The sequence below is a fragment of the Zootoca vivipara genome, chromosome 11 (genome assembly GCF_965207765.1).
Source record: "Zootoca vivipara chromosome 11, rZooViv2.hap1.1, whole genome shotgun sequence".
Lineage (NCBI taxonomy): Eukaryota > Metazoa > Chordata > Lepidosauria > Squamata > Lacertidae > Zootoca > Zootoca vivipara.
The window spans coordinates 21,380,659-21,400,552 of NC_142594.1; the positions used below are offsets into that span (position 1 = coordinate 21,380,659).

General features: G+C 41.4%; 1 protein-coding gene across 3 annotated transcripts in view; it reads right to left on the minus strand.

Annotated features, from left to right (window-relative positions):
• Window positions 1-19,894, minus strand: part of CHN2 (chimerin 2) — a 156,377-nt gene that overhangs the window by 61,926 nt on the left and 74,557 nt on the right. For all 3 annotated transcript variants that reach the window (XM_035129608.3, XM_035129606.3, XM_088654062.1), the window contains 3 exons: window positions 12,957-12,988; window positions 9,912-10,025; window positions 8,119-8,407 (listed from right to left, as the gene is read on the minus strand). In XM_035129608.3, the coding sequence (XP_034985499.2) occupies window positions 8,119-8,407; window positions 9,912-10,025; window positions 12,957-12,988 (435 nt within the window). The remainder of the gene's footprint in view (window positions 1-8,118; window positions 8,408-9,911; window positions 10,026-12,956; window positions 12,989-19,894) is intronic.

Consider the following 19,894-nt stretch of genomic DNA (forward strand, 5'->3'; position numbering starts at 1 on the left):
TGAAGAGGAAGCCTGGCAACAGACAGCTTGGCAGATGGGATTGGAAAGCTGACAACCACTTTCAGAGGCACATGTTGTTGCTGATAGAGAGGCAGAAACAGTAAAAGAAAAAAAATGGAGAAGGGAGGGGGTAGGATGATTGCTTACAAGCCCGGCTTTTCTACTCAATTACTGACTGCCATTAAGGGCCGGCTTAGCAAATCTGAGGGCCTCCAGCACTTGTCTTTAAGGTTTTGATTATATATATAATATCAGCCTCAGGTCTGCTACTGAAATGAGACAGTGAACATGTTTTGTCCAATTGGGTCATGAATCCATGCTGCGCACAGATAGATCTTCAAATGCCGCACTCTTCCGGGAATTAAGCCTCAGCTCACAGGATCATTTTTATTTAGCAGTAAGGCCACGCGGGTCTCACAGGAATCGATCCAGGAGCCACGCCATGCTTGCTAAATGTTGCGCCGGAAATGGCTTTCAGGCTGTGATCCTATGCACAACTGACCTGAGGCTAAGCCCCACTGAGCTGGGTGAGATTTGCTTTCAAATAAACATGCATAGAATTAGGCTGCAACAGCAGGTGAAAAGGGGGAAGATGGGAAAGTGGCAACTTGGAAAACTAGGGTGTGTACATTAGTCCATTTTGTGTGACAATACTATTTTTTCTAAAATTTCTGTCTTAACATTAAGATGGTTATTTTGCCCTCTTTCATAGAATTGGGGTATATCCAAATAGGAAAAACCTGGTAAGTATTTCTTTAAAACTTCGAAACAACCCATTTGCAATATCTGAATGGCCCGTTAAATATATTAAGCACCCTCAGTAAACAGGACAATTTAGGATGGTTTTGTGGTTTTTAAAAAGAGAATGTGCTTACTACTTACCAAGACCTTTTAAAACACCAATACTTTAAAAACTAGTCTGTTAGTTTATGTAACTAACAATGCATGCAATTTTTTTTGAAAAGGTTTCTATAGCAATTCTTCCCATAAATAATATTTCCTCTTGGGTTAAAGCCTTGCCAGATAAATGCACCCTTCACAGACATTTAAATATGTAAATGTAAACATGTAATATTAATTTGAAACCATATTGGAGGCTAAACAGGGCAAGGGTATATGTAGAAAAACTTCTGAGAGGATTGATCCTGAACCATGTGACCTTGCAATAAACCACACATTTTAATCTGCTTTATGTCTGAAGCTAACATGCTGGCAATGGTCTTGTTTTGCTGTTTGAGATGTAGTTCTTTGATGCTGGGGACAGTTTTATCCCAAAAGGGGATAAATACACTAAATAATTAAACAAACAAACCAGAAAAAGACATGAAGCTACTGTATCTTTATTAAAAAAAAAACAAACCAAAACCCATAAAAACTCTTAAGTAAAGCTGCCATCTAGTGTCTGAAACATGTAGCTCCGCCATTAAATCACCCCCACTTCTGTGAAATGTAAGCCTTACTTGATTCCTTCCTAAAGGATTCAGGAACAACAAGGCAGGTTATGAGTTAAGGAAGCTACCTATTTTTACCTAGCCTTTTAAATAAAAAGGTGACATGTTATGATTGAATCAATAGCGTTAGTACAGTTATGAAAAACCATAGATCACTTAATCATTAAAATCTCTAAGCAGCATGTATAAAATAATTATCAAGAAAACATAGATAGAATCAGCAAAAAAAATAAAAATGAATATACATAACTAAATTGTATGTCTGGGGAGACTTGCTGAAATAAAAAAGTTTCCAGCAAGCATCTGATTATAGATCAGGGTTTTCCCCCCCCCCCCAGCAGTTCCAGCACCTCTCAGGTGGGCGCTTTGCCATTTTAAGAGAACAAGGGAGGCATTCATGGTGAGTTCTGGCAAGTCTTTTTCTAGGAAAACAACAATTGTGAGGACACATGCCTAGTGTCAATAGGGTGTTCCAATGCATTAAGGTAATGATGCCACACTAAAATATCAGCTCCTCACATATGCAGAACAAACAACATACTGTATGGCACTTTGTAAGTTTGACAAACTGGTAAAACAAGGCATATATGAGGCAAGGCAATCCCTCAAGTAAAGTGATCCACAGCCATTAAGGGCTCTATATGCCAACTTGTCCCAGTAACAAAACAGCATCTTTGACCGAAGGTTGCATGGAAGAAAATGCTTTCAAAAAGTAAAACGGGAGTGCAAAAAAGGGGCTTCTTTGAACTGCATAACTCAAAACCTTCTGCTTGTGCAAAGGAAGCTCCATCCATTTACACAGAATTACAAGTCCTGTACAGTGGTACCTCAACTTACGAACGAATCGACAACCGAATTTTTCGACTTACGAATGGAGCAAATGGCTGCGCGCTTACGAATGTCTTAACATCCCAAAAAAACCCGCGGCGGTTTTAGATAGGGATTTTTCGACTTACGAATTTTTAGATAGGGTTGCTTCGACTTACAAATTTTCCCGTTTCCAATGCATTCCTATGGGAAATTGTGTTTCCAATGGCGCTTTTCGACTTACGAATTTTTCGACTTACAAAGGTGCCTTCGGAACGGATTTAATTTGTAAGTCGAGGCACCACTGTATTTGAAAAGCACACTGAGCGACTTGGACACAATGATAGGTGAAATATTATTGCCTTGTTATATTCTCTGTCTCAGAAAACACAGTGAGATGATCAAATATAGATTTGTGCCTACAGAGCTGCCTTATATTTTCCAGTGACAGCACAAAGGAAGAAATCTGAGCAGGAAATGGATGTGGCACTGCCTCATCTTTAATGGGAAATTGTTTATGAAGTTTTCAGTAGTTGTTCCACATGCAATTTTAACAGCTCGAACTTCGGCTACACTTTAAATACATGTACTGCTGATGCAATTTAGCCACGGTTGCATAGCATGTCCATAACTAAGAATGGACCAAATGTTATGATCAATATTTGCATGTGCCACAGAGCATGCAAGGACAGAATGGTGTTTTAAAAAATGAATAAATATGGCTCAATAGCTCCCCAGAGCTTTATTCATTTATGTATATAAAAATTATAAACCACCGAATAATATATCAAGTCGATGCACAACAATGTACAGAGATATACTAAAGCGCATAAAATGCCCCAAAATACTAACAAAACCTGTTTTAAGACAAAAACCTACAGACAATAAAGCTGGTATTTTACTGGTAGGATTATTCCAGCATTCTTACTTTGGGACAACATTTCACATTTTGCTTTTACAGTTGTACCTTGGATCTCAAACACTGTGGCTCCTGAACAAATCAGCTCCTGAATGATTGAAACCTGAAAGTGAGTGTTCTGGTTTTCGAACAATTGTCAGAAGCCAAACGTCTGGCACGGCTTCTGATTGGCTGCAGGAGTTTCCTGAAGCCAATCAGAAGCTGTGCTTTGGTTTCCAAACATTTTGGAAGTTGAGCGGACTTCCGGAACGGATTCCATTCAACTTCCAAGATACGACTGTTGATGTTGATGGCCTCTCAGCCGATTCCCTGGTGGCCCGCTGGAATGTGGAGTTAACCAGGGCTATTGACTGTTTGGCTCCGAAGCGCCCTCTCCGATTGCATGGAGCCCGGACAGCCCCGTGGTTTTCCCCGGAGCTGAGGACGATGAAACAGTCGCTGAGACGGCTAGAGCGCCGGTGGCGGAAAACTCATTCTGAATCCGACCGAACACGGGCTAGAGCTCAACTTCGAGCCTACCAAGTGGCAATAGCGACGGCGAAGAGGACCTTCTTCACCGTTTCTATCACCCTGTGGAACGCCCTCCCAACAGATGTCAAAGAGGAAAACAACTACCAGACTTTTAGAAGACATCTGAAGGCAGTCCTGTTCAGGGAGGCTTTTAATGTTTAATAGATTACAATATTAGATTACTGTGTTTTATTTTTAATAGATAAAATAAATAATTTAATAGATTAATTTAATAGATTACTGTGTTTTATTTTTCTGTTGGAAGCCGCCCAGAGTGGCTGGGGAAACCCAGCCAGATGGGCGGGGTATAAATAAATTATTATTATTATTATTATTATTATTATTATTATTATTATTATTATTATTATATTTAGTTGCAGCGCAATGAAAGGCCTTCATATGAGAAAACTGAACAATGGAACAGCCCCCCCCTTTATTTACCTGATTTTTTTTTAAGCGCTGCATGAACATTCATGCATTTATACATTCATTTATTGCCTATTTTTAATACAGCAAGAGTAGAATGCCTACTTTTATTAGTTTGAGGGATAACAACAGATAAATATTCTTCTTTTATTATGATGATTTCTGACCTATATAATTATTCGGATGAAAACGAGCCAAAGAAAAGCAACTAATTTGGCATATGCGTTTCATTTTTCTTATGGGGTCTGGCACAGTACTACTAATTACAACTTCCAAGAAACTGTATTATGAGAGTGGACAGATTCCTCGGGCAGTTCCAGGTTCTGCATTCTCTTCCTAGTTAGTGGCACTGTAACAACCTTCCACTGACCTGCCCAAAGGGGGAAAGTCTCAGGAATGACTGAGCCATTCAATAATTTCTGTTGTCAACCTTTTGTACAGGGAAGAATAACTACATCCCACAAATGGCTTAACAAACCTATCAGGGAAATTAATGCCCCCTGCAGTAGTTTCTTGGAGTCTGAAATGCTATCAATAAAAGGTGATGTTTCATTTTCTTTTTTTCAAAAAACCCTTAACCTCTCCTAATCACTGCAGAGGCTTAAACTGTGCTTGAAACGTCTGAAAGCCCTTTTTTGCAGGGCAACATTAAAGTGTTAATTCTTTCAGTACATTTTTAAAGACGTCTTTTTGTTGAGAAATTCTAAACCATCCGGGTAGATAACTGAAGCAAACCAACAAACTTTATTTTACCTACTCCAAAATGGGAGTAAAAATTATTTAAGCAACCTCCAGATATTATTGTGCAAATATAATCAGTTTTACCAAGTGTACACAACAATAGCCATGCCCATTTGCCTCATTCTGATTTTCTAAAAGCACCAAATCCAAAATTTAAGTCATGCTGATTTTAACTGGTGAGTTAATTGCATACCTAGCATTCTCCTGTTGACATTCTCCCCTTTAAAGGTAAAGGGACCCCTGGACATTAGGTTCAGTCATGGATGACTCTGGGGTTGAGGAGCACATCTCGCTTTACTGGCTGAGGGGGCCAGTGTACAGCTTCCAGGTCATGTGGCCAGCATGACTAAGCCGCTTCTGGCAAGCCAGAGCAGCGCACGGAAACGCCATTTACCTTCCCGCCAGAGCGGTACCTATTATCTACTTGCACTTTGACATGCTTTCGAATTGCTAGGTTGGCAGGAGCAGGGACCGAGCAACGGGAACTCACCCCGTCGCAGGGATTCGAACCACCGACGTTCTGATCGGCAAGCCCTAGGCTCCGTGCCAAACAGAGGATGGAGCCAGCTTGCTTTCTCCTGCTCCAGAGGCTATAACCTGAACTGATGGATTCAACTTATAAGAAACGAGATCCTGAGGAAACATCAGGAAGAACTTTCTGACAGTAAGAGCTGTTTTACAGTGGCACAGATTTCGTCCAGAAGAGGTGCTGGACTCTCCTTCCTTGGAGGTTTTTTAAGCAGAGGTTGGATAGCCACCTGTCATGTATGATCTAGTCAAGATTCCTGCGGTGCAGGGGGTTGAACTAATTACCCTCCAGGTATTTTCCAAACCTACAATTCTATGATTCTATGCCATATCTTAGAAGTAGGGGTGTTTCTAAGAGGTACTGAGGGGTAGCAGTTGCTCTGCCGAAATAGCTTATGTCCCCTGCCCCCCCTTCAGTCACAACATGTTAAGGTTCTTTATGGCATGGATAAAATCCTTTCTCCCATACTAATAATGGTTGTTGCCAACCATCACATTACCTGGAAGGTAATGCAACGTACTCCAATGAGAAAATATATATATTTGCTACGGCTATCAACAATACATTAACTTCCTGCAGCATTTTTCTTAGCACATTTCAGGGACCACAGCTTGGAGACTGGGAGACAGAGCCATGAATACAGTACAAGGAAAATCATGAATACAGTACAAGAAAAACTTGGGAAGTAGAAGCCAATCCTACTTCCCAAGTTCTACTCATGAATTTATTCTGTTTATAAGCAGAATGGTACTGTTGAATTAAAGACTGGAGGAATGTTGATAGCAGGAAACCTATTTCATCTCAGTTAGGAGGAAATGTTTCTTTTGGATAGAAAACTATTTTCTCGAATTACACACTGATCTCCAGCATCCAATGTTGTGTAAAGGGTCGATGTTTGTTTATGTCCTGCATCATCAGTTCTCACAAAATCATCTATTGGAAAGTTTTTGCAGACGGCGTGGAAGAATCTGAACTTAGTCCCCCCCCTTTTTTTCTGTACCTGAAATACTGGATGACATGATGTATTCAGCAGGTGAGCATGCAAATATTGTCACACGAAGCAGCACATGCATAGCATAAGGGTATGCACATAGCTCCATTGGCCAGGGTTTAAAACTACAGTGATCTGATTGTCAGAAGTGTGACAACTTGAAATTTTGGGCGAAAAAGATTCCTGCATTGCAGGGGGTTGGACTAGATGACCCTCTTAGTCCCTTAGAACTCTGCAATTCTATGATTCCTTCCTTTTTCAGTGAAGGCCTCAGGTTCTGAACTATGCTGAAATAAAATCCAAAAACCAGCTCATCACAGCCTTGTAAGGTGCTTTTCTATTCTGAGCATGTGTCTCTTAAATAATAGTAATTTATAGTTAATTGAGTTTAATTTGTGTTACTGTTTCCACAAGCCTGAAATGTCAGTTGCTCTAAATATTATTTTATTAAATAAAGCTTTCTTGTATATTTCACTCTGCTTATGTCTTCCTTGGTCATTTGCACTAGCAACAAAAGCCAGCTCAACTTAAGACGTTTGCTGTCTTGAACAGAGCACGTTGTCTTTAGAAATGTCCTTATGGAACTGAAACAGTATCATAAATAAAAACTATAAATTATATCCTCCAGCAGTCAGGCACTGCTTTTCAGACACGGGTCAACAACATAATCTTGATTATGATGCAAACACATTATGTGAATTATGTATTAAATAACCTTCAAAAGCACTTACACTAGAAAAGAGGTTTTGTTTGAAATATTTTTCAATCTGCGGGAACAGGAAACACGCACACAACCTCTTATAAGAATATTCATCATTTGTCACACATTTCAAGCTGATTTTAGCTGCATTTCTCCTTAAATTGCTTTATGTTAACTACTACTTGTTTGCTCAGCTTATGCTGCTACTACAAAAACAACTTCGAAAAGCAAAGATGGAAAGAAAGAAAAGCCGCGTCCCCAAAATCAGGTCCATTCACCAAAATAGTAAAGCAGAGATTTGAACTTTGTGTTAAAGGCTAACAAACTTGAGATCTGGTGAACAGGCAATCAGCACAAATTCTTACACTCAGGAATCAATAGCAAGGTTACATTCTTTTTTAGGCAAATACGACAAACCAGGTCCTTTGATGGGGGGGTGGGGAGGTTACAATCACCAGCATCTCCAGGTAAGACTGGGAGAGGGGGAATTATGCCTTAAACCCTGGAGAGGTACTGCTTATCGATGTAGACAATACTGAGCTCAAGAGACCTAGCTTCTCATTTAAATTTAAATATTTGTATGTGCTCAGGTGCTCTTTTCCACTCATTTTATCTGGGAGATGCTACCTGGACATATATTTCTTAAGTGCAGAAAGGAACCACCCTGAGATCTACGGAGGAAGGGTGGTATACAATTGTTGTTGTTGTTGGTTTGTTTGTTGTTGTTGTTACAATGGGAAGCTATTGTAGGCAGGGCATGCAATCATATGGAGTTCATTCCCAGTGGAGGAACAGAATAATTTCATAGATCTGATTTCAGCTTTCTGCTTGCACATCAAATGTTAACATATAAACAAATACATTGGGTTGTAGACCCACCGAAATTAATGGCCATGGCTGAGGTCCATTCATTGCAGTGGGTTTACTTTGACTAAAAATTAGTTGATGACAAGCCACTGAGTGCATTTTAACGACCGAGTGCCCCAGATGCATTTTTTAAAGGTAGATCTATATATGGATTGATCTCCTCATGAATCACCTTACCTTTTCAACTGGTGCGTTTTCTTCACTTGTGGTTACGCTAGCTTTTCTTGATTCAGTTTTTGATCTACTCAGTCTCCGGGATACTTTTTCTCTAAGCAAAGTGGCATATCCAATGTGTTCATAGATAGGATTTGTCGTCATTTTTGCAATATATTCAGAAGCCTTGGTTTCTATGTACAGTGTTATCAAGCCGTCTGTTACCAAATCATGGATTGACTCGAACCTCTTTTCCCCTACAAAGTGCTTCCCATCGTAAAAAAGCCTGTAGTTTAAGGTCTGATTGCCAAACCTGCATTAAAACACAATAAAGTTGTTGCATTAGTGTTTGAACACTAAAAGCATTGATTTCTCAGATGATACACACTATAAAAAGGCCACGTTCCTCATTAGTTATAAAGGTGGAGGACGGAGTTCAGGCTCAAGAAGTGGTATATATTCAGATGAAACAGGTCTGTGCCAGGGCTGCATGAACATGTGTTATAGACCGGTGCAGAATATCCTCAACTGCACTTGGAAGAGAACTTTGGACTAATGCAATCCCTGCTTTCCTTCTGAATCCCACTGCTCTTCTCCTGCTGGTTAAACAGTCACAACACAACCAAGGTATAGCAGGGTGTCCTCTTACGCAGGAATCAAAACCAGCTCTGTGTCTTTAATATCGGCTCAAATCAGAGCCATTGTGGCACTTAGCTATGTTTGAGGTTACCAGGAGGAACCTTGCTCATCACAGGGGATGACCTGATATAAAGTCTTGCACAATCTGTGGCATACAATTCACTTTATTGCTTAAACAGGGTTTAGAAATCAGTAAGTGAAGTTGATGAGAGACTCAAAATAGCCTGCGACCCCCTTATTTGCAAATGCAGCGCTCATAGCCTATAAGGCGGCCTTCTTCATTTGCACTAGGGGTAGCTAACTTATGTACCTCCAGAGTGTCGCAGGTTAGCCGCTCTAAGTTTTCCTGCACCCAAGATACTCTTAAAGCATGGTTAAATACAATTCATGGTTAAATATAGTCTTGTAGGTATAACTGGTATAATTTTAGTTCTAACTGGTGATGGTGTTGATATAATGTGAATAATTTTGGAGTACTCTGTGGCTGTTACTGCCCTTTGGATGCATCTAGACTGGTGACTGGGAGGCCGCCGAGACCACATAACACCAGTCCTAAAAGATCTACATTGGCTCCCAGTACATTTCTGAGCACAATTCAAAGTGTTGGTGCTGACCTTTAAAGCCCTAAACGGCCTCAGCCCAGTATACCTGAAGGAGCATCTGCACCCCCATCATTCAGCCCGGTCTGGCTCCGAGGGCCTTCTGGCAGTTCCCTCACTGTGAGAAGTGAGGTTACAGGGAACCAGGCAGAGGGCCTTCTTGGTAGTGGCGCCCGACCTGTGGAACGCCCTCCCATCAGATGTCAAGGAAATAAATAACTATCTGACTTTTAGAAGACATCTGAAGGCAGCCCTGTTTAGAGAAATTTTTTTATGTTTGATAATTCTGCTGGGAGCTGCCCAGAGTGGCTGGGAAAACCCAGCCAGATGGGTGGGGTATAAATAATAAATTTTTATTATTATCACCACAGAAAGTGCAAAAAATCAACTATTGAGTCTGCAAAAAAATTATGCTTTAAATTTTAAAGGATCATAATATCTAACACGTTACAGACTACATCATACCATTTTAAAAAAATATACTGTTTTGCATATAGTTGTTATAACCACGATTCCTTCGGGTTCCCAATGGCCAACAAGCACTTCTTAAAATTTGCAAACAGAAGCAGCAAAGCTCACCTGAGAGCTAGGGTATAGCATCCAGACTGCCGCTGGCTCTCTCTGAGAATATATGCTCCTTCTACACCTCCAAGCAATTCATCAGCTTGCTCGCGAGAAATGATCCCATGAAACCTGACGGAACAGAAAGCCATCAGGTTAGAGAATAACTCTGAATGGGAGAAAGGCCACAGGAACTCGGTGTTAAAACACAGAAGGAGGACACACATAAAAGTCACTACAAAATAGTTCATGATAGGGTTGTGTCCCTCTGTATGTATAGCAAAGTGATGCCAGGGGGAACATCTTGGGAGGAACTAATAGCAGGGAATGCTGCGGTCAAGATTAAAATTGTGCCCACAAACGTTCCATTAATTTGCTCAGGCTGCTTTTGGTGAATTCTGCTGTCCATGGTGGTGATACACAACTGATTTATTTGCACTGCATTTTAATTATTGCTCTGGGATTTTCCTACAGCTGTTCCACTGCTGTTAAAAGCCTCCTTAAAAGGCCGTTGTCTTAGAAAGGCAGGGTATAAATATTTTAAATAAATAAATATTGAAACCAGGGGCTTAGCAGGGCCTGGTTTTAGGAATCTGTAACATTTAGCAAGCTCTCTGCCTGTACTCCCAGCTCTTCTGCCTTTGGACCAATTTTATATGACTTCTTCTTTGGCGATCATTCGTGGCCGAGTAAGATTGTCTTCCATGAACACGGTCTTAATGGTGTATCCGTAGGTCACTGTAGAGGCCAATTCTGGATCCACATGTCCTTCCACACTGGGGGCATAGTTTCCGGGCAGAAGTTGATCATGGTGAGAGTTTGCCAAACATGCCTTCCTCTTAGCACATTTCTGCCTTTCGTCCTGACACCTTTGGTAAAGGCTGTTCTCCAACTGGAGCACTTGCAGGCGAGTGTTTCCCAATTGTCAGTGTTTATACTACATTTTATTAGATTTGCCTTGAGAGAATCTTTAAACCTCTTTTGTTGACCACCAGCATTACGATTTCCAGCATTTTAAAGTTTGGAATAGAGTATTTGCTTTGGAAGACGATAATCAGGTATCTGCACAACATGACCAGTCCAATGAAGTTGATGTTGAAGAATCATTCCTTTGACACTGGTGATCTTTGCTTTTTCCAGTACACTGGTATTAGTTTGCCTGTTGTCCCAAGTGATATGTAAATTGTTTTGGAGACACCATTGATTTAATCTTTCGAGGCGTTGGAGATGGTGTTTATAAGTGGTCCATGTTTCACAAGCACACAGTAAGGTTGGTATGCTTTGTACACAAGCATTTTTGTTTCCCTGCGAATGTCCCAGTCCTCAAACACTCTGCACTTCAATTGGGAGAAAGCTGCACTTGCAGAGCTCAGGCGATGCTGGATTTTGGCATCAATATTGGCTCTTGTGAAAAGATAACTGCCCAAGTAGGAGAAGTGATCGACACTTTCTAACACTACACCATTGAGTTGGATTTGTGGCACTGCGGAGGGGTTTGTGCTTGTTGGTGCAGCACTTTGATTTTTGGGACGTTGAGCGATAGGCCAAGCTTTCCGTAAACTTATGCGAAGATGTTTAGGATGGTTTGGAGGTCATCCTCTGAGTGTGTGCACACTATGTTGTCATCAGCATATGGAAGCTCTATACAGAAATTATGGTAACGTTACTCTTACTCTATAATAGAGTTGGGGCGATAACACTTGATGGTCTAATTCATAGGGAGAAATTATGCCTCCTGACTACCTCTGAGATACAGTCTTCCTGGTGTTTTCTGTGGTATGGAATGAGCCACTACTGAGTAGAAGTATAACATTTTGGTCTGAGAACTCTTGAGCAAGACCCAGCAGAAAACTTCTCACTGTGCAGCATTCCAGTGTATCAGTGGCTGTGTTACATCTGGGTAGCCAATATGATGCCCTCCAATTGTTGCAGAAAATAGAATTTGTAGAATGAAAGGACAACACATATAATAATTGCAAAGGAGGGAGGGGAAATAGCCCTGAGCTTATTGCTGCAACAAACCAACTGTGGTTTGCTACAGATTTGGGGTAGGGAGTAAGACAGCACCAGATTCAGAGTTGCTCATATAGCTCAGTCTGTAGAGCATCAGACTCTTAATTTCAAGGTTGTGGGTTTGAGCCCCACATTGGGCACTGCAGGGAGTTGAACTAGACGATCCATGTGGTCCCTTGCAACTCTACGATTCTGTGATTCCGAAAAGGAGACCTAAATTAAGATTTACAAAATAAATGAATGGTTTGACCGGAACAGTCCTAGTCCTCAAACCACACCCCTAGAGGACTGGGTGGAAGAGTCCTTCTCTCTGACTCTGCTGGTGGGGGGGGGGAGGTTCCACTGCTACAGAAGCCCCTTGCTGTGCTTGCATTAATTGCAGGCTGCTGTTCACAGCCAAGTTTCCAAAATGGGGTGGAGCAGAACGGGCCAAGGATTCCCTGGATTTTAAGGTGGCCCACTGACAGGTGGCCCACTCTACTGCACCTTACCAGGGATGATAAGGCTGTCAAAGGCTACGAACTATGATGGCCTTGTTCTCCTGTTGCAGGAAGTATACCTCTGAATCCCAGCTGTTGGCAATCACTAGCTGGGAGAGTGCTGCTGCTGCTGCTGGCCACCGTGAGAATAGGATGCTGGACTAGACGGGCCTCTGGCTTTACCCAGTTGGTCTTTCCTTTTAAACAAACAACCAAAGCAAAAACATCCCCGCCACCTTCTTTCCTGACCAACAGCAGTGGCTCCACTTCTCCAGTTGTTCCCGGAGCTGGGTTAGGATTGTTCTACATCTCTAACTGCAAAATACATGCTGAAATGTATATACACTATAGGTACCACCTGAAAAGACAATTCACGTGCATGCAGACGAAGCGTCTGGGAAGTCAAGAAAAACTGAGTAAGTACGTGGAAAGAAATGGAGAGGTAACACTGAGTTAAATGATCTCTTCATTAACATTAAATGATCTCTTCATAGCAATTTTAAACTGCACAGTGCCACACATCAAATTATTACTTTAAAAATTATTTTCCTACAAATAATTTAATACATACTCTCGTCCGTAGTATTTTGGTCTGTTCTCCACCTAAATGGGGGGAAACATGACAACACAGTTAGATATACATTAATAGAAGCAACAATAAAAATTTAAGTTGGTGAAACAATAATATCATCAATATATGCCCAATCCCAAATACTTCAGGTTGCAACTTTAATAATGCTTTAGGGCAGGCATCCCCAAACTTGGCCCTCCAGCTGTTTTGGGACTACAATTCCCATCAACCCTGACCACTGGTCCTGTTAGTTAGGGATGCTGGGAGTTGTAGTCCCAAAACACCTGGAGGGCCAAGTTTGGGGGTGCCTGCTTTAGGGTGAAATAAGTGATGCCTGCAGAGCACGAAGCCTGGAGGATGGTATCCTTTATCTAAGAGAGCACAAAGGATTAATTTTAAATGCTACACATAATGCTGAAAATTTTAATCTGGCAATTATACGCAAACAAATGCCAGGCCAGCAGGGGGCAGTTCCTTACAAAGTTTGATGCACTATGTTTTTGTTCAATGTTCATCTAATATTTGGAGGATAGTGCTGGAATATTAATGGTTGTCTCTGATTTTAATAGTCATTTCTTTTCAGTAACCAATACTAAATTACAGCTGGATGCATAAAGATAGGCTTTAAACATTTCATTTTAATGTATTGCAATGCTTCAAAATGAAGAGATAAGAAAGAAAGTAAGAGAGAGAGAGAGAGAGAGAGAGAGAGAGAGAGAGAGAGAGAGAGAGAGAGAGAGAGAGAAAGAGAGAAAGAAAGAAAGAAAGAAAGAAAGAAAGAAAGAAAGAAAGAAAGAAAGAAAGAAAGAAAGAAAGAAAGAAAGAAAGAAAGAATTGTCCTGTAATGTTTATTGGGCAACCCAGTCAGGTGTAACCTGTTACAAATAGTAAAATTATTACTACTACTACTATTCACACAGCAGAGTCCTTGGGCTGGTGATCAATGTCTTGCAAGTCTCAGGACACAAGCCAGAGAACAAGGCAGTTAACCTGTTTCTAACAATGCATCTTACACTGCCTATTTGCAATCTTTGGTATTCCCACACGCTATATCCAAACAGAACTAATCTGGTGCTTGGTTTCCAGCTTGTTTACAGTTATTCCTACTTGTCTGCCTAGATTTTTCATCGTAACATGTTCTAGCTATTGTGGCTGACCACAAAAATTCCTAGGGCCATGTGGCCTCAGTGGTGCAGAATGCCTTCCATCAGTTACACCCCTATCTGGACACAGCTAGCCTAGCTTCTGTTGTCGATGCTCTGGTAAACTCTAGGTTAGATTACTGCAATGTGTTATACGTGGGACTGCCTTTGGAGATGGTTTGGAAATTGCAGCTGGTGCAGAATTTGGCAGCCAAGTTGTTCACCGGAGCAAGACAGTTTGAGTAAATTAACACAAACCCTGATTCAACTACACTGGCTACCAGTTAGCTTCAAGGCCCAGTTCAATGTGGTGGCTTTCTGCAGCTCTGGACCTCAAGGACTGCCTCTCCCCACATGAACTGACCCAGACCCTGTGATTGCCATCTAAGATCCTTCTCCGTGTGCCCCACCTCCCCAAGGGGTCCAAAGGGTAGCAAGATGAGAATGGGCCTTTTTCGAGTGGTGCTTCCCCATTTGTGGAATGTTCTCCCCAGGGAAGCTCACCTGCCACCATTGTTACATATCTTTAGGCACCAGCAAAAACATTATTTTCTGCTAGGCCTTTGTCTTTTAATTATATGTAGTCTCTTTTAATTGCTGGGGTGTTCCGTTCCTGCCTTTAAAAGTATGGAAGTATTTTAGATTTTTTTCTATTCTTTGTCTTTTTTAATGTTTATTATTTATTGTTGTAAGTCACTTCGGATTGCACTGCCAAAAAAGGCAACTAATCAGTTTAATAAATAATAGCAACAACTTCCAACACAGACAAACTCAAATGTTGCTTGCTGCTGGTGAGTACAAATTTTGTCCCTTGAGAGCTCAGTATACAGTGCTTAGCTGGAAACCTCATAAATATCTGTCAGCAATTGCCAAAACCAAAACTCTTGATGATACAGTGAAATAATCTAACTTATCTCAAACATATCCTTTGGTGCATTCCAAACCCCCCACCCCCCACCCCGGCAATATCATACTAGAGAATTTTCTGAAACCCCAACTCCTCAGGAGAGGAATCTCTCTGCAATGCCTAGTGTCTATTTAATTACTATATTTTTATCTCAACATTTCTCCAAGGAGCCCAGAGCAGCATTCTAGCGTCACCACAACCCAAGTGTAAAATGTCAAACAGCTTCATGAAAATGCCTTTCTCAAAAAAATAACGTTTTATGAGGCATGGCCCAGCTCTCTGACTTCAAGATCATAGTTCATACAGATATGACAGCTTCTGGACACATTGACATAGATAAGATTAGAGAAAACTACATCTCACAAGGCATCTTAAAATGAATGTGTTACTCCAAGCAAGTCCACCCACAATGACAAACTGTGGGAGAAATGTGCAACACTATACTGCTTTGAAGGATGGAAGAATTTCTGGATCAATTTCTGTTCTGTTAATCAATGCATGGTAGACATGCATTGAAGACTTACTGGATGTAGTGTGAGGCTGTAACCAATGCAATCTTAAAAAGAAAAGTTCTCTCGAAACTAGTGGCATTTTTTTGCAAGTAAAATACATTTAGAATCAAGGTATGCACTCCTGATGAGTCAACAAAACATATATGCCAGGTGTAAGATTGCAGTGACCTTGAACTGCAATTCCTCCTCTTTGGAACATGGGCTATAGTGATCTCCAGTAAGCAGAGTAAAAATGCTATTGTAAAATCATGCCACTGTAGAGCAGAAGCTTCACAGAAAAGCATTATGACCAATGACTGTGGGATAAATATATACCCTAAATACAATTTCTCATCGCAAATAATCTGCATTCAAGCTGGTGTGTGAGACCCATACCCTCCAACTCGCTTCTACGCATGTCTGGACTTCCGGTGCCGGCGCTGCCCAATTTCCGGTGCCCAGACATGGGCAGAGCAGCACCCGAAATCGGTTCTGTGCATGTCCAGACATGCACAGAAGGAGCCTCCCTGGCAGGTAGGAAATCCGGGGGATTTACAAGATTTTTCTCTATTCGGGAAACGGGTGTGGAGCAGGTGGGAGACTTGGCAGCTATGGTGAGACCACCCTAATGACTTCTTATTATTATTTTTGAATTAAACCAGCTTTTAAATGAAAATGCTGCTTCTTCATAAATTGATGGAAGTAAAAAAAAAATGTAAAAAAGGGCATTGAAAATGGTGGCACTGTTTCAGTTGTAGAAGAATTCATACAGTTTAAAGGAAAATGCATCCAGTTTTCTTTCTAATCTCCAAAATAAAGTATTTGTCAAGATGAGAAGCAAACAAAAAAGAAAAATGGACTTTGACTGCATTTCCAAATGCTAAGAAATTTTTGTAGATGTGTATTCTTTCCGCAGGACCACTATGGACTTGGGGGGGGGAGGGGGGAGTATAGGTTGCAGATAATGCTGAAGATTTTATCTAGGATTTTGTAACTGAGAGTAGCTAGAGTTGCATTTACCAATCACCAGTATCTAAAGATCAATTTACAACCAGACAGCCTCTGTAATTATCTTTGTGCACCCACACCCAACCACGTTGCCTAATCATCTAATCTGTTAATGGTGGGAAAATCTGAAAAGTGCATTAGTAAGACGTTCAAAGTCCAGAAGATAAACATTTGCATACAATGCCCTTTAGCACATTAGTCATGGTGAGAGTAAAAGCCCAAATGTAGTATTTTGATCAGATTAGGTTCTATCCAATGGTGGCATGTGAAGGAATGTTACCAAAGTCTAGAAATCCACCTTAAAGAATAGTGGATAGCAAACATGTTAAGCCCATTTAGCAATGAAGGAACAAAACATAGATAATTAAATAGAGAGGATATAAATGACAATTATTTCAGATATACAGAAATAAAGTGTCAATGACATGTGCTTGGTAGGAAGTGAGGGAAACACACTTCAGATATTGGCAAATCGATTTGATCTGTAGGCTCATCTTCTAAAGAATTAACAACTGTTCAACCGGCAGATTCTACCATATCTTACAGGAGAATCTGGTAACAACACAGGCAAGTGAGACAGCAAGCCAATAGGGACATAACAAAGATAGACAAATCTGTAGAATTTCAGCAAACAACAGTCGATAAGGATCTGGATTCACAAAGGAGGCCACGGGGTTTCAAGCATGACTTCATTGTGTGTAGGACTGCTGCTAGCAGCAACAACAAAAAAAGTCATAGATTTCAGAGCTACTTTAATAGCTCTCAGTCGATCACTGGCTGATCTGTTTGTCAGGTCAAAAACATTTGGGAATAATTCAAGAAGGATCACTTCTTATGTTACTGTTTAGTAAGGGAGGTAGCAGGAAAATGTTCAAATGTGGCTCTCAGCTGCTTTCAAGGAGTCATGCTTCACATGAGGCTGAGACGGGTGTAACGGTTAGTTAGTTTGTTGGACTAAGAGTGAGGAGACTTTGGATTCCCTTTGCCGCTCAGCCCTGAGACACAATTGGGCCAGTTGCTCTACCAGTCTCACCTAAGTCCTGGGATTGTTGTGAAGATAAAGTGGCGTGGAAGAACCAGGTGAATTACCCTGAGAATCTTACAATTCAGAATAGTTAAAATTAATGGCAGTTCCTAAGGTTCAGGTGCCATGGCAAACGATGGTTTATCTAAAGTGGAATCTAAAACTGATTAAATCTAAAACTAGGTTAAATTGCCTCCATATCTGTTCTCTACTATTTCCCCCTCAAGTTTACTTGCTCCAGGCCAGACTGTATATCCGAATACAAATCCACCTGCTCCACATTTACAAAATTAGGACTACATTTCCTTTCCTTTCCTTTGGAAAAGTCTCTTATTCAGTTGCCAGGTGGACAAACCATCCCTGGGGAACAGACTATTTCATCCTGAACAGATTTCCTTTCCTGGCATCAGTGCCTAAATATACATATTTAATTAAGTCATTTATCTAGTTGGAAAACATTTGAGATTGACTCACTGGACAAAATCTGCTTTATGATGTCATCCTTCTCCAGTCTGAGACACTTTGGATACATGGTATTGTTTTATACTTTGCATGACATCATCCGGTTTATGATGTCACCCTTCTCCCTTTTCTGAGATGCTTAGCATATGAGGGACAAGAGCAGGTCAAGAAGTTTTGAAAGGGATGTAAGCAGCTAAGATGCCCCAACCTGTTCCCACACAAATGTTGGGAACTGCAAACACAGTCTCCTTGGTGGGAAGTTTGCTCCCATCTGTGAAGGTGGTGTCTGGTTCTAGATGACAAGATTGTACCCTTCGGTTTGGGCTCCTGTTCAGTCGCTGCCACCTCCGGTTCTGCCTCCTCCCACCCCTCAAAGTCTTTCTCAGCCTCTGCTGAGGCTCTATGTTCTGCAGAAATTCTGTGGGAAGGAGAACCAGCATCTCTTCAGAGCTAGTTGAAGTCAGGGCAGAAAGGAGAGATTCCCCCACCTCCAGCCTAGGTTCCTGTCCTGGCTCTCACTGGAGGAAGAACGACAACTCAAATTACAGTATCTACCAAAATCTTTAATTCTCAGATCAGTACAGTACACAGGCAGAGTTCAAAGACATATGTAGGTGCTACACATGGCTAGACAAGCTAAGGCATCGATCCAACCAGCAACATGTCCCCTACAATCTTGTTATATGGGAATGGGCCAGGCCCAACTTAGCACAGCAAATGAGGCTGCTCCTGAAACTGGGCATGCAAGCAGGCACTCCTCTGAGAAGGGTGTGTCTTCCTTGTCTGTTCATGCCTGTGCTGGTGTCTTCTTCATGACCTCGGCAACAGGGGGGATGGGACAGGCTGGGAGGCCACCTCCTCTGAAGAGCTGGGGAGCCAGAAACGGCAACTCCAGAGTTGGCACTACATTCAGAGTGACTTAGTTGAAGGTGGGCCTTGGTGATCTTGGAGGAAAGGCTGTGCGGGTGCCTGGGAGACTGATGGGGAGATGACATGGGGTGAGGGGACCCCACTCCCCCGCAGGGTGTGTTCCATGATCCTCCTTCCCAAGCAGCTCCTCAAGTCCCCATGACTTTGGTTTGGTATGTCCTGTCCTATCCCACTGGAACCTCCACAGGTTCTTCTGTGGGCAGCTCATTCCTCCACCTTCTTTGTCTGACCAGCCCCCATCACTCAGGGCCCATAACAGTTCTCACCATTCAGCTCCCCCTCTGTTTCTTCCTCCTTCTCCTGAGTACCTGCCAATCCACACCTGATCCCAAAAATTCTGCAGGGCTCATGCCATCAGTAGCTAAAGCCTTTCACTCTGTTTGGAATCTTCAACTTAGTATTTCCTTCTTGACTTACTGGGTCAAGTACAAAGGACCTGAACTACTATAGAACTACTATTGCTTATTTGAAGGGTGAAGTCCTGCATAAACTGGTGAAAATGAGGACATGTATCTAATACATACTTCCTCCATGTGTTCTAGAACTCTTGCTTTCAAATGTCCTTGTGGACAGGCGGCACAAACCAAATGCCAACTGAGATTTGCTTTGCCTGTACGTCTCTTATGTAAAACATTACTTGAGGACATAGAATGACTGAGGACCATTTCACATCAAATCATGTACATTATCCATTTAAATCCACGAATAAATATTCCATCCTTAGATGTGAACAACTGGGGAACAAAACATCGATGGCTGAGTCTCTTATTTAGATTTATGTCTCCCAGGTCAAAATCCAATATTTTGTATTATCTTTTACTGAATTTTACGTGAACTAAAGGAATTCCTGGATGCTTCAGCACCACACTGATAATATTACAAGCCAAAAAGATACCATAATAATCTTCAAGCTCTTGTTTTACAGCTAGGCTTTCAGGAAAATCTAAGCAGAAAACAGAGGAACATTTCACATT